The 24712-nt window shown below is 40.3% G+C and overlaps 2 protein-coding genes across 7 annotated transcripts in view; one reads left to right on the top strand and one right to left on the bottom strand.

The window, feature by feature from the left end:
• The window catches only part of sgsm2 (small G protein signaling modulator 2), an 88953-nt gene extending 81731 nt beyond the window's left edge, over positions 1–7222 (top strand). For 4 of the 5 annotated variants that reach the window (XM_067506995.1, XM_067506992.1, XM_067506993.1 and 1 more), the window contains 5 exons: positions 166–248; positions 677–786; positions 1070–1166; positions 2421–2588; positions 4389–7222. In XM_067506995.1, the coding sequence (XP_067363096.1) occupies positions 166–248; positions 677–786; positions 1070–1166; positions 2421–2588; positions 4389–4477 (547 nt within the window). In that variant the 3' untranslated portion in view covers positions 4478–7222. The remainder of the gene's footprint in view (positions 1–165; positions 249–676; positions 787–1069; positions 1167–2420; positions 2589–4388) is intronic. The other variant, XM_067506994.1, reaches the window with a different exon arrangement.
• A 210-nt stretch (positions 7223–7432) lies between these two features.
• tpst1 (tyrosylprotein sulfotransferase 1) overlaps positions 7433–24712 on the bottom strand; it is a 50291-nt gene continuing 33011 nt past the window's right edge. The window contains exons 4-6 of one of the 2 annotated variants that reach the window (XM_067506997.1): positions 10409–10459; positions 9889–9954; positions 7433–9315 (exon numbers count right to left, since the gene is read on the bottom strand). In XM_067506997.1, the coding sequence (XP_067363098.1) occupies positions 9919–9954; positions 10409–10459 (87 nt within the window). In that variant the 3' untranslated portion in view covers positions 7433–9315; positions 9889–9918. The remainder of the gene's footprint in view (positions 9316–9888; positions 9955–10408; positions 10460–24712) is intronic. The other variant, XM_067506998.1, reaches the window with a different exon arrangement.

A 24712-nucleotide genomic window follows, 5' to 3' on the forward strand; every position in this document is an offset into this window, starting at 1 on the left:
AAATATAGAGGAGCAAAATGTGCAAGTAGAGTAGGAGGATTAGTAGGAAGGAAACTTTCTTTATAAATGTATTTAACTGTACTTGAGTGAATATTTTTAGTTTTCTTCCATATAACCTCAGTAACAGCACAATGAGTTCTCTCTCTGTCATCTTCCCACCTCCAGTTACGTGTGGGAACATTTAGAGATGGGCTACGTACAGGGCATGTGTGACCTGCTCGCTCCACTCATGGTCATCCTAGATGATGGTAAGAAGCAAGGATCAATAAATGCTTCGATTCATTATGTCTACAACTAATCCTGCTGAGGGCCACAGGGGGCTGGGGCCAGTCCCAGCTGTCAGCATCGTATTACATATGTATGAGCAGTGTACCGCACGTGAGCCATGTGCAGTTAACATATACAGCAGTGAAATACACAAGGAAAAGGTTTGCGTGTGCTCACAGTTTGCTGAAGTAGATTTTCTTTCCTAAATAATCACATGAACTGTGCATTTGCAAGTTTTGTTACTACAAACGCTGCAACAAACGCAGAATAAAAAGCAAAAGAAATAGAGAAACATTATTTCATTTGTCAAAAACTACAAAGCAGCACTTTTATTTTAACCGTGTGTGTGTGTGTGTGTGTGTGTGTGTGTGTGTGTGTGTGTGTGTGTGTGTGTGTGTGTGTGTGTCAGAGTGCCTGGCGTACAGCTGTTTCACTCAGCTAATGAAGAGGATGAGTCAGAACTTCCCTAATGGTGGAGCCATGGACACACACTTTGCCAACATGAGGTCACTGATCCAGGTGATAAATGTGTGTGTGTGTGTGTGTGTGTGCTCACGTGTGTGTTTTACAAATCTTCATAAATCGGTATGTATCTTTCTGTGTGGGGAAAATTTGAGAGCGTGATCCTGTTGTTGTGAGGATGTGTCCAGTTGGAGGATTAGAAGCAGCTTTAGGTTTGTGTTATGATGGGGTCTGTGATGAATAAGGGTTTAAATAATGGTATGATGTAAATGAACGTCCCTAAGACTCGAAAACACAAACAGATTGTGTCTGACAGTGTCCCCACTCTCTCTGTGGTCAGATCCTGGACTCAGAGCTGTTCGAACTGATGCAGCAGAATGGAGATTACACTCACTTCTACTTCTGCTACCGCTGGTTCCTGCTGGACTTCAAAAGAGGTGAGAAACCAGCTCCCACCGACCTGTGTTTACTGAAACCTTAGCCTGCCCCAAAGGTCAGGAGAAGCTCGTGGCTGGTTCACGGTCGAAAAATTGACAAAGATTTCAAATCAGTCAGCAGGTGTGAAACCATTGTAACACAAAGACATTTGTATTAAACAGCTCATAATAATACAGATCCAGAGTATAAGCATGTGCTTTCCTCTGTAATCTTACTCCCAGCTGGACTATTTATGGAATAAAATTAGGCTAAAAGTGATCATTTTACTGTGGTGTGTAATAAATAATATCTGCAGCAGCAGGGAGCAGTGATGGACAACGATTACTGCAACTTAAGTGCTTTGACTATGAAACAAGCCACTTACCAAGTTGCAGCATTTCAGACAGAGTCCGTTTCCTCAGTGACAAGAGGATGATAGAGGTTTGGCTCTTACACACAAAAGGTTTTGGTTATTAATTCTCGTCGCCACTTTCTGTTGCTCAATTCCCTCTAAAGCTTGAGTAAAACAAGGTGAGTATCAATGAGACGTATTTACTGCACACAAGGAATTTGTCCTGTATGTCTCACTGGGGACGTCAATTAAAGCCTCCTGGGATGTTCCTCTTCTAACAGGCTGTAGACAGAACAGACTTATGAAAGACAATGTTTAACTATGCTATTTCCAGAAATATTGTTTATTTTTTTAACTCAATTGTAAAAGCAAGTTTAAAATTTCTGTTTTAAAACTTTGTTAGACTTCAAACATCCCGTCAACATATTTTAGTTTTGATTATGCAAGTTTAACAGCAGTTGTGACAGTTATTGTCATTGCTCTGCATTTAACGTTACGATCGTCCAGTTTCAGGTCTGTGCATCTGTCTGACTGTGGGTCACACACACACCTGCAGAGCAAAGAGGTCACAGAGGAGCAGTTGTATTCATACAAAATCAATCAGGTGTCACCGTGTTTCTTTGCAGCTGTGTGACTGAAAGATCCGAGAGATGTTGGATTTCTTTGACCTAAGGATTTGTTCTTGCCAATGCTGCTGCTCTCTTCAGTCACTCACTATTTCCCTCCCTGCTCTCACTCTGACCAAGCTGGGATTGTTCACTTTACATCTCAGTGTGGCTGCATATACAACCGAGCTGTTGCCACTAACCTGCGTTTGTATCGATTTTGTCATCTATGAAATTGTTGGGACACCAAAACCTTTTTTAGATGCCATGTAGACATGATCTTAACATCTCGTGCATATGTGTGTGTCTGTATGCAGAGCTGCTGTATGAAGATGTGTTTGCAGTCTGGGAGGTGATCTGGGTGGCTCCCAAAATTTCCTCGCAGCACTTTGTGCTCTTCCTCGCCTTGGCCCTGGTCACAGTTTACCGGGAGATCATCATGGACAATAACATGGACTTCACCGACATTATCAAGTTCTTTAACGGTAAGAAATGTACACGTGAACCTCTTTCACAATTCTTTCACAGGAATCGCCATTTCACACGGAGGGCGTGTGTGTGTGTGTGTGTGTGTGTGTGTGTGTGTGTGTGTGAGAGCGAGTACATTTTGGTAAACTGCTTATCTCTAACCAGTTTATTTAAATGAAAGGATTCGGCTAAAGTACAAAGTACATGCTGTAAAATGTAAATAAAATCTACTTAACGTACTAAAGTGCAAGTACTTCACTAGTGAAGACGCTCGTCTGTCAGAGGTAAAGTTATGTCCCACTAAAAGTTTAGGACCAGCTGACAGCTTAAATGTTCAAACCTACAAAAAGCACATCTACAAATGATCCTTAATGAGCATTAGGCAGCAAACAAAAGTAGTGACTTGGAAAAAGTTTATTTCATTTTTGCACAACCACAGTTGAAGAGACAGAAGTTTCTTTTTCTTTTTTCTGTGATGGTATTTACACCTCATTGTGTACCAACATAGAACATAGCATCTTTTGTATCCGATGACCTAAAGTTTCTGTACTGTAACTTACTGACAGGTGTCACCCAGCTGTGTTCTGGGAGATTGGTTGTCCAGACATTAAGTATCACTCGATAACTGTTGGATTTGACCTTGGGTTTTATCTGCAAAGATGACATTTGTTTTTAAAGAATAAATTGACATGAAGAGCAGCGAGCTGTCTATGACAGGAAGAAAGGATTATACAAGCTCATCTGTGAAGCACAGTGGAGGTGGTGTCATGGTTTGTGCTGCATGGAAGCTTCTGGAACAGACTCACTGCTGTTTACTGATGATCAGCAGTGGCTCAGTTGGTAGAGTGGCTGCCAACTGACCATAGGGTTGAAGGTCCACGCCCCGCTCTTCCTGATCACATGTTGAAGTGTCCCTGGGCAAAAACACTAAACCCCCAAAGGTCCATTTCCATCCCCAGCTGCAAGCCTGGTACAAATGTGGGAGGGTTGGATCAGGAAGAGCATCCAGCGTAAATACTGTGCCAAATCAACATGCGGACAAATGATCCGCTGTGGGGACCCTGAACTCACGGGATAAACCGAAGGGCCAAAAAATATAGATATATTTCAATTGCTTTGCTTACAGAACCTTATAGATCACTATAATCTATAATCTATATAAGTATAGATCACTATACTGTAATAACAGATTCTTGCCAATACAAAGCATCAAAACAACTTGGGAGGAGCCTCATCTACAGCGAGATGATGTCAACTCGACAAAGGGACAAAGTGGAAGCTTTTAGATTGACCCAGTTAAAAACCCGACCTTGACTCCGTTGAATATGGATTTGACCTGCTGCCGAGGGGCAAAAAGGAGAAACTCCCCAAAACAAACAACAGCTGCAGGATGATGCTGTAAAAGCCTGAAAAAGCAAATCAAAAGAAGAAACTAATCATTTCATGTCAGCAAGCCAAAAGATTGATGTACTTACCGTAAACAAGACACTTAATGCAGCTATTTTTTTCCCTTTAATTTATTTCACAATGATCTGTTCCTATATTTTTGCATCTGATTCAAAGATGCTATGTTCTATCTTCTATGTTGGTTAAGCTAGCAAGATGTAAATATCACCAGATGAAAGTTCGAAATCTACATCTTGACCTAGTTGTCTTCAGAGCACAGTAAAAACCATTGAACCTTCCTTGCTGTCCCAATACTTATGGAAGGGACTATATGTCCTCTGCAGCAATGATTTGTATGTAAGTGTACAATCTGTTGACCTGTTGAAGAAAATGTCTGTAGCTCTTCTACAAACTGTGTGTTTGACCCACAGAGATGGCAGAGCGACATGATGTTCAGCACATCTTGAAGATAGCGCGCGAGCTGGTGCACAGAGTCCAATCTCTGATGGACAACAAGTGACCGCACAGCAAAAGGAGGAAAACGAGGATGAGGAGGAGGATTGGGAGTGTCCATCCCTGCAGGACGCCCAGCTCCTCCTCATCCCCTCACAGTCAAAGTGTTTCCAGGCCTCCATCTACCCAGATCAGGTCCAGGGGCTTCAGGCCTCGTCCCCATCCAGATAAAGGCTCTGTGAGTGGACAGGACGCGCTCCGGCCGTCCTGTCCACTGTGTGTTTACATTTCCCTTGACGTCCCTTGAATGCCCATGGTGTCTGTTCGGACATGTGGATTTGTCTGCATGCTTGTAACTTTGATCACACTGTGAACACATTGAGTCTCCCCAGTCCTGCAAAGGTTGTGTGCGTGCATGAAAACACACACACGCACACACACACACACACACACACACACACACACTCCATATTGGCTCTAACAATACGACAAAGTTCTAGAGTCTCACCCGTCTCCTTGACAGAAAGAGAACATATTGGATGTCAGTCAAGGAGACTGAAGCGTTCAGTGTTTGACATTCCTCCGCACGCTGCCAGCAGAGGACGCAACATGGTCAGAGGACCAGAAGACTTAGCCACGAAGATGTTTTCATTAGTGACCAAATGGACTGTGCCAACTACCTTTTGAGTGTTTTCTATGACAAGCATGTGCTCCCCCCCCCCCAGGAGATCATTATCACACAAATGTTGCCTTTATTAGAACCAGTACTTAGTTGCACTTTCTTGTGAGGGTTCCCTTCTTGGTGTCTGTGAAGGCCACTCCAGTCTTGGCCGGAGACACGATCAGAGGCCAAACTGTGGAGACACTCAGGATGAATTGCAGCCAACTTTTCTCAGCATGTCAGTCAGTGGTTAAACGCATGTTTCTTTCTTTTTCCAAAACAGAAAAGCACAAGCACACACAGGCTGTTCTCTCTGCGTAACCCTCGACTCTTTTGTAGTTCCACCGTTTAATGAGCATTTTAAACCATATTCTTGCATTTGAGATACATGTGCTGAAATTTGACCTTTTGAGCCAAAGTTAATTTACAAAAAATGAATGTATTATAGTTTTGAATGAAATGAAAAGAAGGTTTACGTGATAACGTTCACGAGTGTCGAGGGGCAAATTATCCTGTAAGACTTAGGCTGGAAATGATTCTGTAATTTTCTTACTGACACTAAATCCATCAAAAGACCAAAACCAAAGTCTTTACCCTGACTGAAGAACCGAGGACACAATGTGTAGTGAACTAACCACTGGGTGTGTCTTGCTACGTAGTGAGGACCAAAAAAAGTATTTTCCTAATAGAGAAAGGACATTGTGGTTAAGTAAGGACATTTTTCTGGTCCGTCCAACTTCAAATGGCTGTTTGATGGTTCAGAGTTAGGGGCCTGGGGATTGTATTATTTCAGTGAGTGAGTGTGTGTGTGTGTGTGTGGATCTCTCCCTCCCCCTCTTTCTCTCTCTCTCTCTCTCTTCAATCTAATGACCATGTTGCCCAGTGTAACACTGTGGCTTTATGTTACGCTGGTATAGTAATAGTTTGAGGACACAATAGAGCTCTGTGAAAATGGAATATTAGGTTTTGACAGACACACTACATGATCAGACACTTGTGGTGTGCGCTGACACTCACCAGGTCAACATTTGAATGAGTTTTCCTTTCAAACTGAAGTCAGACATGCATAGTGATCTGCAGACTTTTCAGCTGTGCTCTCAGGAAAAGGTGGCTGCAATTGTCCGTGTGGAACCCAATTCTCCTCCAGACTCAATTCCAGCCTCTGATAAGAAAGTCATGCTTGGACAGAGTAGCTCTAAAATAACACATCTGTGGTCCCACCTTTAAAAACTACCTGAGAAAAGCTGCTTTTAATGCCAAACATTTCTCCAGTGTTCAGTCAATCAGTATTAGGTTGGTTTTGGCTTCATATTAACAGCACATTCACATTTGTGAATCGGGGACATTTTTGATACTGTTTCCAGTTCCTTTTGTCAGTGTGACTCTTTATCTTCACCTTCCATGTCTCCTTAAAATGTCCCACATGGCTGCATACAATTGGTCATCCAGCACGGACCTGCACCTGTGATTCAAGTGCCAAGAGTCTTCCCCAATCCTGAAGTGTACTGTAGTCATCTGGCTCTCTGATTCGCTAGTTTCATCCCAGGTGGTGTGGATGTACCTTGCTACGGACTCTGCCGTTCCCCTGCCCTGCTGCCATGGTGACAGAGGAGAGTCGGTGGGGGAAACTGGGGCCCGTAGCAGAGCTTCTTCTTCCAATCAGGACATTGTGTACCAAAGCCTTGAAACAGCCCCCTCTGTGGCATGATGACATGTGCAATTGCATCTTGAAAACTGACTGTTTACTATGTGTGTAAAATATTTTTGGAAATGGTGATCTTGGATTCTTTAACTACTGTGCATTTTATGTCGTTTGAGAACTCATCAAAGTCTATATTGCTGTAAATATCAACCAAAAGCCCAATATTTCTATGAAGACAGTCAGAACATATATAAAACTTATTTTGAGATCTATTTTTTATGTTGGTTTTAGCAGCACTAGGTGGATGTTGTGCAGAAATGCAGAATGTGTGCAGACTGTGTTACACGTTGACTGTTAAGTGTTCTTTCTCTATGTTGTGCACTGACTTTAAGAGTTCAAATTTCTATTTATTTAGAGAGGAGCCAATGATTGCATCGCTCAGTATGTATTGGCAAGGTTGTGTCATTTGCCTTGAATGTAATGTATTATTAAATAAGAGGTTGTCCATCGGTGTGATGCTCTGACTTTCATTTCCCTCTTCAATAGGTGGTGTTCTACATGACAGGAGCTCTAGCTGTTCTAATTGACATTGTTTATTATGTTCCCCAAAATAAATGAACATGTACAAAGCCTGTGATAAAGGTAGATCTGTCCTGATTTGAGTTTGCTGGAGTCAGGAGCAAGTCTAGAGTAGTGGCACAGCTGGAATGTACGACTCAAATTCCAACAAACTTCGGACGATGTGTAAAACATAAATAAAAACAATGCAATGATTTGCAAATCACATCAAAAAAAAGTTGGAACAGAAGGAACAAATGGCTGGAAAAGTCATTTGGAGCAGCATTTGACAACTAATTGGGTTAATTGGCAACAAGTCAGTAACATTTATGGCTATAAAAGGAGCATTGCAGAAAGGCAGAGCCTCTCAGATGTAAAGCTGAGCAGAGGCTCACTAATCTGTGACAACCTGTATCTAAGAATTGTGGAACAATTTCAGAAACGGAAGACTTAGAAGATCCCACCATCTACAGTGTATAATATTATCAAAAGAGTCAGAAAATTAGGGGGAATCAGAACTAATGTGTGATCTTCAGGCCCTGAGGCAGCACTGCATTAAAAACAGGCCTGATTCTCTACTGGACATCACTTCCTGAAACCACTGTCTGTGAACACAGCTCACTGTACAGTCTACAAGAAGCCGCCATTTGTGAACATGATCCAGAAATGCTGCAGCTTTCTCTGAGCCAAAGCTCATTTAAAACAGTCTGAGGGCTGATGAGCAGCTACAATCTCCTCACTTCCCTGACGTTTATAGACGGTTGTTAAAAGAAGAGAGGAGGATACACAATTTTAAATGTCACCGTTTCAACTTTTTTGAGATGTGTTGCTGCCATCAAAATTAAAATGAAATGGCAAAAATGTCTCAGTTTAAACATCTGGGACGATCTTTATATTATTTTGTTAATAAAATATGGGTTGTTGAGATCCATCACTTTTTTGGAATTGGGGTTGTATTAAAGTAAATATCACTTAAACTTGAACCTTTTAGTTATAATAAACTGTATATGATGTGTTTATATACTATTAAGTGTTTAGAGTGAGAAATGCCACAAATTCTGATACAATAACTACAAATTTCAACTCCAAACACTCGATTCAAGCGGGCAGAGGTGCAACTCCGTCCCTTGCGAGGATAATTGGCCATAAGATTATTTTAAAATGGAGCAAGTAGCTAAAGGTGATGCTCAGGGCAGAGTGGCCTGTAAATGATTCTTAAAACTTTGTTTTATGTTGTAATGCTGTATTGAGCCTGAGTCACAGAACAGCACTATGGGAAAAAAAAAAAAAAAAAAGTGAAATATTCATATCTCACCAGAGATTCTGTCTATGAGATGCCACAGGGTTTGACACCCTTGGTGATGGATTAGATGCTTCATAACACCGGTGGCCCATAAAAGTTGCAAATGGTAGCGCTAAACTAAAATGAGTGATTATTTCTATTTTATTAAAGCTGTTACATATAGATGTTATGTATTAATGGCAACTTTAAAAGCCCTCACATCCACCGATCACTTTGATCACTACAGGATGTTGGTGATCTCTGACATCCAATGGGATTTTACTGAAAGACAATGTTGCACAAAACAAGAAGAAAGACACATCTGTACAAAAAGCACTGTTTTATCACTGTAGATACTTCCAACAGATCAGTACCGATGACATTGCACAAAACAAAAGGCGTGAAAAGGAAAAAAAAAAAAAAATAGGTATTGCATCTTCCAAAAGCTAAATTTCCTTTCATAAATACTTGTGATTTTTAGGTCACTGCAGTTTCTTACAACAGAATCACAGAGTTTTGTTTCTAAATAGGCAGTAATGATTTCTAAAAATCAATGAGCGTGATGCAACACCAATGTAACAATCAGCAGACATTCTGTGGTGGTTTTCTACAGTACAACACTGAAGGCCAAGAGTTGTCCACAGATGAGTGGTGACACCCCGCGATCTCCAACTCGTCACTTGCTGAGATGTGCGGAGACTCAACACACACGGTTACATGGATGAGGCAATGATGTTTTGTTCTGCTGCACCGAGTCATCGACTGAAACATGACATTACAACGTCGGTTAGGAAGCTCAGTCAGAGACACTTTGAAAATGATCAATATTTACAGAATCAAAGCATGAAAATAGGATAAAGATTTTGAATGGAGTTTTATTTTTTTTAAAAAGGTTTTTATTCGAAGCAGAGTTCAAAGTCGTACCTGCTTTTACTGCTACATTACATTGACTTCAAACCTTTATATATTCACCGGGGGGCCCGGCTCTTTTTCACCTGGGAGCTGCCCAGTACAGCCCCAGTCTGACCTGTAGTCACTGAGCTGCTTCACTAGAGTCTGGTCTAGTGACCAGCTAAGGACAAACAGCTGGGTAAGAAGTGATGGGATGAAGATGTGATCAGTAGGACCTGTGCTGTGCTGTGGCTACCAAAGTTAGGACCACTTTGAATTCTATACCACTGAAGTGAGGACATTTTGTCGTGGAGAGCTTTGCCCTCACTTCCTCATAACCCTTAAGGGCCTGTTTGATGGTGAAGACTTGGGTCTAGAGTTTAGTGTTAGCATTAGAGAAAGTCCTCACACTGATGGCCATAAAAGTATCCAGCTGTACTGTACCTGTGTGTGGAGAGGACACCCCCTCTGGTCCTAACTGGGGTTGGGTCTCTCTGCAGACTTCTGGATCTATGTGGAGGTACAGACAGAAGAAGTTTAAGCATCAGCTCATAGCTCTGTGACACATTGTCTGGAGACACCAGAATACTTCACCCCCCACGGAGATGCCAGTCAGCTGACTCATTCACTCTAATGCATTTAGTTTCTTCCTCTTTTAGAACAAAAAGGTGGAGAAAGCAGATGTAGGTGCAGATAACTACCAGAAGAGGGCAGCTGTGCCCTTTAGCCAACACCAGACTTTTAAACCAAGACAAAAAAGACAACACAAAGAGAAACAAAATAACCACTAAAGACCCAAACCAAGAATCTGAGACCAGAAAAAAAAAAAAGAGATAAGAAACTGTGAGCTGATGAAACACGTCTAAAACACGATCTTCCACTGAGCTGCAGATTGCTCAACTCAAAATCTGACTCTAAAAGGCTAAAAAAAAAAACTCAACAACAGGCAGAAATGTTACTGTACCTGTGATTGTTCTTTTAGGAAATCTGGGAGCTGAAATTCACCTTTAAAGACCTGGAAAAACAAAGGACCAGGTTTAGAACTCCACAACTTCAATGAATTTGCACATCTGGATCATGAGTTCACGTTAATGAAATGAAGTCACTGGGGAAGTGAGATTAAAGCATCAGCGAGCGCGGAAAAAGGCTGACAGAGGAAATCCACCTTTGGATGTGTGGGCATCTACACCAGGTAAAGTGAAAATGTGGAGGCTGTTTTTGGAAGGAGTCTGCTCCTGGGGTCAGACGGTTGGGGACCATAGGGGCTGACAAGGCTCCAGAGAACTGGGAGGAGACAAAAGACACTAACTGCAACTGTTTAAAGTTCACTATCGAGAGGGGGGAGGACAGGGGTCAATATCCTATAGGATACAGCTGGGTGTATTTTTACTGGCCTCAATCTACACGGCAACTGATTCTTAACAAGTAAAATGACAACGACAGTTACAGGAAGTCTCCTACATGCTAAATGAAAACTACACTGGTTGTTGTGTGATAGAGAGAAAGTGTGTAAAGATCAACTATGAGCATGAAAAGGGGGATTCTCTGATTATTAGTGGGTTGTAGCAGATACAACAGGAAGATGGGAAACAGCAGTGAGTTGGAAAAGTTTCTGATATTAGACTAACTGAAATCATTCACTTTCAGTTTTGGCCGCTTTTGATACAGTTTATCATTGAATTCTTCTAAACAGATGGAGGGAACACATTGGACAATCTGGAACTGTTTAACTGGTTTTTCCTCTAATCTTTCTAGCAAACAGTTCTTTATTGAAACTAGTGAAGACATGTCCAAAACATCTGCAGAGTTCAATTTCAGGACCACTACTTCTTAATTTGTATAAGTAGCTTCTCCTTCCACAGCTGTGAAGATGTGGCTGTGTCTCTTTTTAGTCTTCTACCCTTTATTTCTCTATTCTTCACACGTTAATTGTTATCGACATTTCACATTCGTTTTCATTAAAAGAGAAAAAGAGAAAAAAAGTCATGGCTGTAAACGTAGTTGTATTGTGATCCATCACTTATCCTATGTAGGGTCATGGGGGGACGCGACAGGTTGCCAGTCCAGAAACATACAAAGGACAAAATCCAGTCGCACTCACATTCACACCTACACACAATTTAAAATCACATTCATCATTAACATGCAAGTCTTTGGACCGTGGGAGGAAACGCATACACACACACACACACACACACACACACACACACACACACACACACACACACACACACACACACACACACACACACACACACACACACACACACACACACACACACACAGGCAGAACAATCGTAGATTCAAACTGGGGACCTTCTAGCTGACATATCAAACCGTATCCATAGACAGACTTGTTGTGTCTGGAACCTTGTGTTCGGGTTTAAAAGAGCGAACACAGAGGATCCCACTTTACAGACAAAGCTACTATCCACAACTCAAACACCACCACCCAAAAAAGAGATTTCTCTTTTTATCCGTCTGACTGCAGGCTGAGTTCAGTAGTATGTAGCATTGACAGAAGAGAAGCTGTGTAATATGTGACATGTTCATTCTGTTTCTGAAAGAAATGAATTGGTTCTGTTCCTTTCTGTGGAGCCTTTTATATACATACAATAAGAGACTTGAAGTGGAAAAATGGGCTTTAGGTTTTACTGATGCACATACTGTATAACATGACACACAAGTTGACATATGTGCAGTGTCGACTAGACTGATTTAAATAGAAGCATCCACTGCATCACACGTGCATCATAAAAACAGATCTGAGGCCCCTTTGGTGGCAAAGCTTGCTTTGTTCACTTGCTTTATTTGTACTGCATGCAGTGTACATGTGCACACTAACAGTCCATGTGTCCATTCCATCGACCTTTAAGATTTTACAGCTATAGAAAATAACACATGATCTGAGGCAGCATAACTGCACCAATCCCATCCCGCCGGTGGCTGACTGGCTTTACTTCAGACCACTGCACACAGTGATTGAAAATTAGAGCTTTTAGGGCCGTTTAAAATTTCTCCAGCACATATTTTGTCTGATGTGTTTTTCATTGTCTTTGGACAACAATGGAAGACTAGAAACAGATGAACAATCAAAAAAGGTTTGGACTGTTTTGATTTTTTAAATAGGGATCTATTGTTCTAATGTTTAAGTCTATAGGCCTAATGTATATCGGTTTAAGATCGTGGTTCCTTCAAACCCATTTTTTATTACCCCTGCCGGCCTTCATGCACACTTGCGTGTTTGCCGTAGGCCAAAAACCAAACGTAATGTGGGATATTACCAACAACAGAGACAAGGAGACGGGTGTGCATGTTTCTCATTTCCTCCCGGCTGCCATTTTGCAGCTTTCTTCAGCAAACACAGGCTCTTAGCCAGACTGCTGTAAGCCGGTCCAAACTCTCTGCTTAAGCACAAAGGGCAGAATATGGAAAGGAGAAGTGGAGCAGAATCCTCTGTGGTGGTACACTGGATAACGAATGCAAGCAGTGAATGATTAAAAATGTACACTCAACAAATGAGTCAGTGTTTCCCACAGAGTTTGATTGTATTTGAGAGGTGGCTGATAGAGGAGAAGATCCTCGGTGTAAATGGTACAGATATTGACTGCATGCGATTTATTTGTCTTGACATATTAACATCTTACGTTGCCTGACTTTGACCCACGTTTTGTAATAACAAATCAAAGACAAATACCTGAATGCTCAACCTAAATAAACATTTGATGAATACTGAAACTATTTGAAATATTTCAAGTACGTAATATTTTCAAGTGCAGCCCTTAGCCAACGCCAAAGACCGGCCGGACTAACTGGCCGACCACTTTACAGAAACACAGATTGATACAAAGCTTATGTAGACATTTTGGATGCAGGTCCACCTTTGGGAAAGGCTAGAGCTCGGGTCTCGGTGGTGGGACGAGAGCTGTAACATGAAGCCAGGTTGCCTGGCAAAGATTCTGCTTTGCCTAATTCTTCCTAAAGCTGAGAGGTGGCTGGCTGACCAGTTACACTATAAACCGATAGGAAAGAGCCTCCGGCAAACACACTCCTGTTCATTACACACTCCCCTCTGTAGAGCCAGTAGGTTTATAATTACAACTAGACAAACGTAGCACTTATGGTACAACTGCATGGTTTGCTTTTTAATTAGTGACACAATTACATGCCAAGTATCAAAGCACAGTTTGTGTACTTTGCATGTACTGCAATTACATTTCTTGGAACTATAATCTTTACTAACCCCAACCGATAAAGCAACATATGAAATTTCTTTAGGGCTGTCAATAAATATTCTGCTAAATGTTCCAATATGGAGAATAAATGTTCTCATAATAACCCAGCAGTAGCTCCACTCCCTGCCTGTAGAACCGAGTGGTCTGTGAGCATTTCCTCAAACATTTTCCAAATTAATAGTTTTACTTTAACCTTGATAAATCTCTGGTCATTTCAGCAACTGTTTTTAACCTTTTTCTCTCATCATTTAGGTTCTGTGTATGATCAGGTCACTTGACTCTTTTTAAAGCTTTGACACTTTGTATGTGTGAATGTATTTTACCCTAAATAAATGAAATTCTTATGTTTGTTCTATTTAGGTTGATTTGTGTTTCTGATAGTGAGTTTATTTAAATATAAATGAGTTCGTGGCTCTTACAGCGACTGCTGGTCTCTTGCACCACGGGATGACATGTGATAACAGTATATGCTCTGTAGGTGGTGCTCAGCTTACACTCAGTTACAGTTACAACACCCAGTCCGTACTATAATGTACTGTACCAGTATTACTGTATTTGTACTCCAACAAGGAACTGGAGGTATATCCAACTTTCCCTAAAAATAAAGTTATAGTGCTAATAAAAATGTTGCCATTTGCGTTTGATAATTTAAATGACTGGCAGATCATCTTCTATTAGCACTAAATTCTCTATACTCATTTTATACTCACTTTATTTCCCATCCATCCTGGTTTTTACATTTGTTTACCCCATTTTACTACTCGGAACTGCATTACAGTTTTCCCAAAAACCCAATAAAATCTGGAATTTTTAGCTCCAACCACAGTAGGTTGACCAGTAGGCGAGTGTGCCTGAGCAGAGCCCCATCAGGGAGGGACCAGCACAGTAGGGTCAGTGAAGGGGTCTGCTGATAGAAGCAGCAGTCTGATGTGGAAGTGCCAAACTAACGTCAAGCGTATGGCTGCAGCTCCATGTGACTAAGCCCCTGGCCCACTAGGCCCATGTGGTGTGGTAAGCCCAGCCCAGCGCATCTGAAAAGCTGCCAGTGTTGAGCCGAGGTCAGCAGGGGAGCATGTTACAGCTCCACGCTTGTCAACTTCCACACTGTCTGGGTGGGAACCTTTCAAGGATATTGTTGCCTCAGACAAAATGCTTCTATCTCAAGTGCACATTGAAGTTGTTTAGCAATCTAACTGCCTTCTGTTTGTATAGAGAGGGAGGTACCATAAAGTTCCAGACCTGTGCTGAGCTTAAAAACAAAACTCATCATCTCAGGTTTAGGTTTGATGAAACCAAGACATTCTTCGTTTTTTTAATAAATCTCACGGACTGTAGATTTAAGACGACACAAACCTCATTTAGTAATTTTTAGCTGCTAATCTCGGCCAAAACACTACACACACACACACACACACACACACACACACACACACACACACCTTAAAATAGGATCTGATCCTGGGTTTTGAGCAAAAGAGTAAAAGGCTTGGCTCCATACTACTGCTTGCCTAGTTTCTCTCCACCAATCTCCTATTTGGTCTTGGTGCAATAAAATTACAAAAATAGGAACCACGGTCTCTGACAGCATTTCCTTTAATGTCATTGCACGGAAGAATGCAATAACAAGAAGAACGAAAGGAGAAAGAAGTCAGCATTCGTTTACACTGCACTGTTCAATCCATGTATGAAGTAGACAAGGCTGACAAACCGTCTGCTTCTGAAAGTTACAATAATGATTGAACACAGATCACCGGATTCCAGTGGGTTTCAGATGCTGTTAGAGGAGTTTTGAGACCACTGATAATCTATCTTTTCTGTCTTTATCTCTGCAGGTGATAACATACTGCCCCCTATGATATTCAAATCTGTGAAGACCACTCGGTGATTGGTGATTAGAAGTGCGATTGGAATTATTATCATGCTGAAAAATAAAACCGTTCCCATCAGATGCTTTCCAAAATGAATGATGAAATAAAACCAGTCGGTACATTTTAGCATTGATGACATCAATTTGGACAATATGACCAGCCTCCCTTGGAAAACATGCCGCCTCAATGACAGACCCTCCACAGTGTTTCACTGAAAGGTGCAAGCATCTAGTCTTACAACTGTCTTCATCTTTTCTTCTGACCTATTGAGGATTATTGGTTTTACGTATTTAAGCCTTTTTGCTTTGTTTTCCTTCTGTAAAACTGATTTTTGGCGGATTTTTATCCTTCCACAAAGGCCATTCCTGATCAGGATTGTGCGGAATGTGGAAGTATCAGCTTTCTCATCCAGATGAGGCTGCCAGATGTTGAGCCAGCCTTGCTGGATGACTTCTGGTCTCTCTAAGAAGAAACACAGACATTCAGATCCCAGATCGTATATTTTTTTGATCCTTTACTCCTGTTTTTATTCTTTCCCTTTTCCAGGTTCATATTTCTTTACAACAGATTGAAAAACACGTTTAAACATGTTTCAATCATATCAATGTTTATTTAAGTGTATAGCACGTTCCAACAAGCGACAGGTTGACCAAAGTTGTTTACAGTAAAAATAGAGAACATGAGAAATGGCATTCCACTAATTTAGAGGAATCCAGTTTAGCCTAGGAAAACTGTTTAAAAAAAACGCCAGAGCAGCATATTATTCATCACTAATAGAAGACAATGAGAACAAACCCGGTTTGTGTTCAGCACTGTAGCCAGACTAACTAAGAGCCATAGTTCTGTTGAGCCTAGTTTTCCCTTAACTCTGAGCAGCAATGACTTCATGACCTTCTTTATGAATAAAATTGTAGCTATTAGAGAAAGAATTCACCAGATCCTCCCCCCAAATATTACTGATAGATCTTCATGTACAACAGTGCTACAGTCATCGATAAGGCCCCAATCCCTGTTAGACTGCTTTTTACCCATAGATCTCTCTGAGCTAACTTCAATTATTACCTCATCTAAACCAGCAACCTGTCTGCTAGACCCTATTCCAACTAAGCTGCTCAAGGAAGCTTTACCCTTAATAGATACGTTCATATTAGATATCATCAATCTATCTTTAGAAACAGGCTATGTACCACAGGCCTATAAGGTAGCTGTAATTAAACCACTACTTAAAAAACCCTGTCTGGACCCAGGTGTTTTAGCCAATTACAGACCAATATGTAATCTCCCCTTTTTTTCTAAAATAATTGAAAAAGTAGTCGCAAAACAATTATGTGATCACCTTAATATGAATAATTTGTATGAAGACTTTCAGTCAGGATTTAGAGTTCATCATAGTACAGAAACAACACTGGTAAAAGTCACCAACCATCTTCTCATGGACTCAGATACTGGACTCATCTCTATACTTGTTCTGTTAGATCTTAGTGCTGCATTCGATACCATTGATCACAACATTTTATTACAGAGACTGGAACATGAAATTGGGATTAAAGGAACTGCACTAGGTTGGTTTAAATCTTATCTATCTGATAGATTTCAATTTGTTCATGTTAATGATGAATCCTCCATGCACACAAAGGTTAGCTATGGAGTTCCACATATCTCTGTGTTAGGACCAATACTTTTTACTTTATATATGTCTCCTTTAGGCAACATAATTAGAAAACACTCGTACATTTCCATTGCTATGCTGATTACCCAGCTATATCTATCTATAAGACCAGATGAAAATAATCAGTTAATCAAGCTTCAAGCCTACAAGACATAAAGGCCTGGATGTCCCACAGTTTTTACTTCTTCATCATATTGTTACTCTAGATAAGTCTGGCCTCCAGTACTACTGCAAGGAACCTTGGGAGTTATTTTTGATCAGGATTTGTCCTTTACCTCACATATGAAACAAATCTCTAGAACAGGCTTCTTCCACCTACGGAACATTGCCAAAATTAGGAGCATCCTGTCTCAAAGTGATGCCGAAAAACTGGTCCATGCATTTGTTACCTCTAGGTTGGACTACTGTAATTTCCTACTTTTGTGATGCCCCAGTAACTCCTTATTTAATAATTAAAATTTTTAATAGCTCATTGGGGACACTTAATGTTCCAACATGTTAACATATGGTCTAAAAAAATAAATAAAAAACACTCTTGACACTTAGTGCAACTTTCTGTAACAATGGCAACATGACTTCCTGTCTGCCACGCCCATCTCGGTTCAGCATGACCCCTCCAAATCGTTCAAACTGCTAAGAGCCCCTACCCTTGCCAGGCGGGGTCTGTTTTTTGACAGGTTCCACTTCTCCTTTTCCTACTGACCTGATTCCAAGAATGTCAAGCCCAACCCCAACCTGTCAGTATTATTCCCCTTTACACTGCAGGTACTCTGGCCTGAACTGCTTACACTCAGGCATAGCCTGCCTTTATTTGTTTAGTCTGTTTGGTTTCCTTTTGATTTCGATCGGGCCTTCTGTGTCCCGGTCTTCCTTAGGTCATTTAGCTTTATCTCTTGCTCTGAGGCCCTTTTTTTTGTTTACTTGGTTAATATTAGTATGCCTTGCTGTGAATTACTTTTTTGACCAGCCTGCCTTCGTTTATCCCTGTACTCGCCCATCTCCTGGTCATTAAACTTTATTTCTCCACCTCTGCCTGTGTGTTTGGTGATTCTGCCAATGGGTCGCCAAGTAATGGGCAAGGCATTCATTTTTCATCTGTCTTATAACTGATATTAAATAATAATTTTTTTGTGACTCAAACTGAGAACTTATTGATCAAAATTGCATTCCTTACAAGTAATCAGAACAACTACACAGCTACTTAAAAGCTATTGATTGCGGCTTGAAGAGACAAATCTGATGAGCCTCAATTACAGCAAGCTGGCCAACCTCAGCTGACTAACAGTCACACATGAAGCTTTGACAGATAAACAGATGACAGATGAAACCTGTCCATGTCTTCTCATTTTAATCCCTTCCTTGTGAAGACAATACTCAAAGATGTCTGGGAACAGTTGTGGGGACATTATGGCTTTCTCAGACACCTGGACCTGATTGTTTCTGGCCCAAAACCCAACACAAGAACAGAGACAATATTGCCAAGTCACCACATGACTGCTACCTCTGTGGCTGTACCTTTGTCAAAAATAATGAACAAATTATTGGCACAGTCAGAAATGGCACTGGCAAATTTACAGATTCACGATTTTGCTGCCATTTTTCATTGTTACCACCTAAAATGCACAAGTTTGCAGCAGCTTCTCTTTTGTTTATGATGTTTCAAATTGTACGGTTGCCCAGAATTCATGGGGGGATTTGTTGCAATAACAACCTGGCAAATACCAGTAGGGACTGACAATAAATAAGAAATCTATAAGGATGGGTATATACAAGATATACATGTAGACAATCACCTTCTTCATAATCAAAGTTTTTTTATTTATTTATTATAATATATTGCCCTCACCTGTCATATGCTAGATTGCATCTTGTGTACGTCTACTACAACATAGGTCATCTCTGTGATGCCTCATGTCAGTGTCAGACTCGTAGCTGGTTTTAGCTGGTTCTCGTAGCTCAGGAGTAAATGACAGATGTGGATTAGAACTGTCAGAAACCCACAGTTTGTTACGTACATGTTTTTTCTAAAGTGACAAGTGAATACACACAAGCACACACACCAGAGGCACCATGACATGTAGATTGCAGGAGTTGGGGATTGAACATCTGACCTTGTAATTAGTGGACAACCCACTCTACTCCACGTCTACACATCTTTCACATGTTACACCACATTGGCCACAGCCCAGCCTTTGCCAAATACATTGTACCCACGTGTACATGGGGTGTAAATATGTAGCAATATAACATTATGAAAAAATAAGCCGACCTTTTTTAAAATGGATTCTTCTCACTAGTGCAGGTCTGTAAATGAATTCATTTGTGCTTTAAATCAGTATGAACTAAGGTTTTTGCAGATGATGGATGTTTTAATTGCTTTGCCCACAAAGGTGACACTGCTTAGAAAGGATCAACTTTAATCCCCACAAGTCTTTGCTCCGTAAAAAACAAAGCACCATTGGTGCAGGTCAAGCTTCCTTAATCACCAATTCATCCATCCATCATTCTCTCTGTCTCCACAAAAAAAATAATCGTTTCAACCAGTGTTTCCAAACCATTTCTCTACTGACCAGACTGCATATTCTATGGTAAAACCAAGACTAAAGAAGAGATGAGACAGCGGCTAAATATTTGGATGGGGCTGGGTGAAAATTCAAGACAGCAGAGAGAGCATTTCCACATGTGGCTTCATCATCCAGTGGTTTAGCAGAGGGCTGGTTGCCAGATGTATTATGCAATGCAGCACAGGAGGTGTGTAACTGCCAAACGTAACTTTGGTTATTCCCAGCATTCACACGCAAATCAGACACTGTCATCATGCAAATGTAAAAATTAAAAATAAATAAGCAATTCATTGCACTACTTCTTCTTTCTTAGAGAAATAAATGCACTGAAATGACTATGCTGCTCTGTTTACGTTTTAATATGCACAGTGAACCAAATCTGCATGTAGAAGAGCAAATGTGTACATGGTGATTACAGCACAGGGCATAACCCCCCATTATACTCTCAGCCGATGCGTTTTCCTCAGTCCAGATTCTGGACTACTAATTCTTGAAGGTTAATCAACATCCTCCTCATGTATTTGTTTTCACAGATGTGTGCGTCATCACAACAAGCACAGCTTTAACACTCCACGCTCTCCAGATCAGAGATTCAAAATATTAAACAACTTAAAAACACCACAGAGACAGAGTTTAGTACTTCGACAGCACAGCCGAGCCTCTGCCACCACCATCTTTGTTTTCCATACTTGCTCTTCAAAATAATCTTAATGTACATGTTGGTTGTAATAACTCATTTTCTGTAACAAACTTTGAGTTCACATTTGGTTGGTGGGAGCTAAACTCCTGCTCAGAAACGGAAAGGAGGGGAAGGGCAAGCATGCAATAATCTAAACACTGCAGCTGGGTTTGATGCAGGGGAATCATACTAACAACCTGCAGATGTCCACAGCACAAGTCTGAACAAATGAGCTTCTGTCAACAAGACACATACGGCCGATTGTAAGGATAGTGTTAACTATTTCAGAGAGCAGAGGCAGAAGAGGAAGTACACAGACAGACATGGATATTTACTGGATCCATAATATGTAAACAGGACCACAGGCACATTTGAAAAGCATTACCATGCAAACCATGCTGATAACACAGAAGGAACAGCAGGAGGATTGGATATCTGACATATGGCAGCCTTGATGGAAAATATAATACATACAGTCTGTAGATTAAAGTTAAACAAGAGCTTGTAATGCTGGGTAACATGTTTCTTTGTGCTTGCATTAAAATGAGACATTGTTTTTTTAGGAGCAGCGAAAACTCAAAACTATCACAAAGCTATTGATCAAACGCAGCTGTCTGGTATAAATGAAAGCAGTATGTCTCAGGTCCTGTAGCAAGATTAGCATTAAATTGTACAACCACTAAGACTAATATGTATACACATCTATTTGTCAAATTCTAAAGCTATTCACATGGTTCTGTTCAGAAGTTAATCCCTAAAGTATAAGAGTTTCATTTCTTCTCTTGGGACATCTTCAATCACCTGTTTGTCTTTCCGAACTACATCTGTGTCATCTGTCTAAAGAACCATGACAGAAAACAGCAACAGTACAATTTCCTTAACTGAGTTTAGTGACAAATGTTTAGAGCAACAGCAGAGGAGATATTGCAACTCCAGACTAATGTGAATTGTCTGAAAGACAGAGTGCCTTTAAAAAGTTTTTAGTTCTTTTACGGCTTGTCCAACTCTACACCATAAAACCAAACCAAAAAACTCTAATCAGCTCTGTGAAAACATTTTTGAAATGCAGAAATCAGGGGATGGACAAGAACATTTCCTTGTCATAAGGTATCTTGGAGTACAATAAATCCATCATTACAAAATGGAAGAAATGTAGCACAGGTATAAACCTGCCTGGAGTAGGCTGCAACTAAAAAGTGAGGGAGGTCACCAAGACTCTTATGACTCCTCTGAAGGAGATACAAGCTGCGGCTGACAGACTTTACATACAACTGCTGGGTGGATATATTGTTGCTGCATGCTGTGTTTATGGATATCATGTTTAAATGTATTTAAGGCGGGTGTTCATGCATTTGACCTGATAATTACTAGAGAAACACAATAAAATATGCATTTGTATATCAACATAAACAACTTTAAGATGAAAAAAAAAATACAGTGAAGTGATGTGAGGTCAAAAACAGTACAATAATGGAAGATAGATTAAGAGCTATAAGGTCTGACAGGGTTTGGTTACAAGTTTCCACTGCTTTCCAGACACATGGCTCTGACCTGCTCTGTGCTACAAAACACTATTAAAAGTTACAATATACAGTGTGAGCCAGCTTTAGTATGAGACATAAGATCAATCCACTCTGTTCCACCCAGCCCTCACTTTCCCTGCTCTAATACACTCATCTGTGCGTTTTTGCAGTCGGCTTCACACTGTCCAGCACTTAAAGTAGTCATTATTGTGAAATTACAAAAAAATGAGAATGCTCCAAAACGTACTAATCTAACAAATACAATTGAAATTATCTGAACGGACAGAACGAAATGTCTCACTCTACACTTTTGGAAGCAAATATCTGCTGCCAGTGCTGATAAATGAGCCTGGGTCACAAGAGGCTTCAGCCATTCTTTTGCACATATCGATATGTCTTAAATCATATTTCAAATAAATATATCCATATAATAGGTAGTGTTTCTTAAAACTAACCAGTAAGAAATTTTCCATGAAGCACAGCATCACATTTCTGTGATACTTCCAAATATCAGTTAGTGCCTCATCACTGCTCAAGTAAATCTAAAATCTGAGATTTCAGCTCCTTTGATCACTGTTAATTGTAGTGAGAATAAGAGAACGACTTAACACAAAACGCAACTATGTAACCATGCAATATTCAACAAACTTCATATGAATCATTAATCCTTCAATCCTTGTGCTGTTAAATAGCCAACATCTAAAAATGCAAAAATAGAGTAAACCGAACTGAAGGAGGACCAGTACTTGCACTTTAAATACAGCTAAAAATGTATGTAAAGCATAAGAAGGGGTATTTTCATATGCCACCTAATCAGTAGTTTCTATCTCTGTTTGTGGTCAGACACTTTTCCAACGAAGCAGGGGAAAGAGAGGTTTTCTCACATCTCACCCTCCAAATATTTTCTTCTGAGTCATAACACACATAACGCTGAGTCAGCACCAGTTCATTCTTTGCATCCTTGTTTCCCCTTGCAGTTCCTCTCAAAACACATGGAAAAGCAATCGACATGCTTCACAAACAGACAGGCTAAAACACCAAACTGGGTCAAAGACAACCCCACCAAGGATTACAAATGGCTGTCAATGTTTCCACAGAGAAAAAAAAAACTAACCACACAACCTACTGAGCTACATGGAGTATAAAACTATCCCAGTCAAACATAGTAGAACTATGCTCCCTGCCCTCTGAGTTAACAGTTGGCCTTGGCTATTTAGGATTTACAGACTGTGCAAATTCTCACCCTTGTGTAATGTGTTTTTCTGCTGATGTACAAGTCACTGATTTATGATACCGGGGAGACACTTCCTGTTTAAATTAAGAACAGCAGGAAATGTGCTTACGGTTCTAGTCAAATATCTGCAATGCATAATAAATTGCAGGGATTATTGGGCGAGGATATGCTGCTTGTGACACACAAGCAAGTGCACGTGAACACAAATGTGGCAAAAACAAAAAACACTACTATAACTTATACCATGACACGGATTAAAAGCAGCTAAAGCAGATTAATACTAACAACACAAGCCAATTCATTGGTGCAATGGTTTTCTCTGTAATAACAATTACACATCTTCTAATATTTGTTGTGGAAAAAAAATCCACAGGATTGAGAAAATATTCCACAGGATGTTGAGATTACTATCACTGATGTAGTTTGATGCTGAAAAAAATAGGAGTAATTTAAAAACCTTGTAATCGCCTGTGAAGCTCTGAAAGAATCCACTTCCTGCTTAGAATATACATGAGTCACATTGCGGGCTGCAGATTGAGCCTTGTTTTTTTTCGTATTTGATGATTTTCAGAGATCTTGATCTAAACATAAAGCCCACTCAATGTACTCATCATTCGGGCTTTTGACCATGTAGCACAGGTATTCTGTAAGGACGATATTTAACTTGAGATGTAACGTGATGTGACTCAGTCACGTGACACATCCTGAAATTGAATTGCTCAATAAAGACCAGTGAGATATGGTTGAAACTTAACTTAACCCTAACTTTATGTTAAGCAAGTCGACTTTTGTGTTTTGATCAGTAGAGGAAAATATTTCTTCCAAAAGTCATAAATGTTCAGATTTTGGAAATCCAGCATGCAAAATGAAATGTCCTGTTTAATACAGTTCTATTTTGCTTTGTACTCTTGGATGTACGGTCACCAATATACCGGAAGAGTTTAGACACCTTAAAAACATGATCACTCTGGAACACTTAAATAAATATCCTAACATCTGGAATTGTAAGATCAGGATCTCAAAACGTCATGATTATGGGAATGGAACTGTCGATGTTTTTTCCTTTGTGAATGCACCTCTGTAATTAGGCTCTATATTGGTTGACTTTACAGAAATTCAATGTATCAACTCAAAGTGAATCTTTAAATCTATAAGTATTTATGCACTGGTATGTTGTTCCCATTGTAGCCACACACACAACCACAGCAACTATTTAATAAAGAAAATAATACAACTATGTGTGTTGTAGCAAAATGTCTTCTCACTAAAAACTACAGACAGTTCAACTCTACACAAAAGTATGTGGCTTCTCTTCGCTCTGGTAGTCTTTTGAGTATTTAAGGGAAAACACTAAACCTACATGACTGAACAGAGGAGAAGTTCCAGGAACAGAACCAGAAAGCTGGAAAACGTCGCAGGCATTGTGTCTGAAAGTAACAAATCAACCAGAAATGTTTGGATAGCAGTTCAGCAAGAGTGGACTCAAGCTGGCCAAG

Source organism: Channa argus, chromosome 6 (genome assembly GCF_033026475.1).
Source record: "Channa argus isolate prfri chromosome 6, Channa argus male v1.0, whole genome shotgun sequence".
NCBI classification, from domain to species: Eukaryota; Metazoa; Chordata; class Actinopteri; order Anabantiformes; family Channidae; genus Channa; species Channa argus.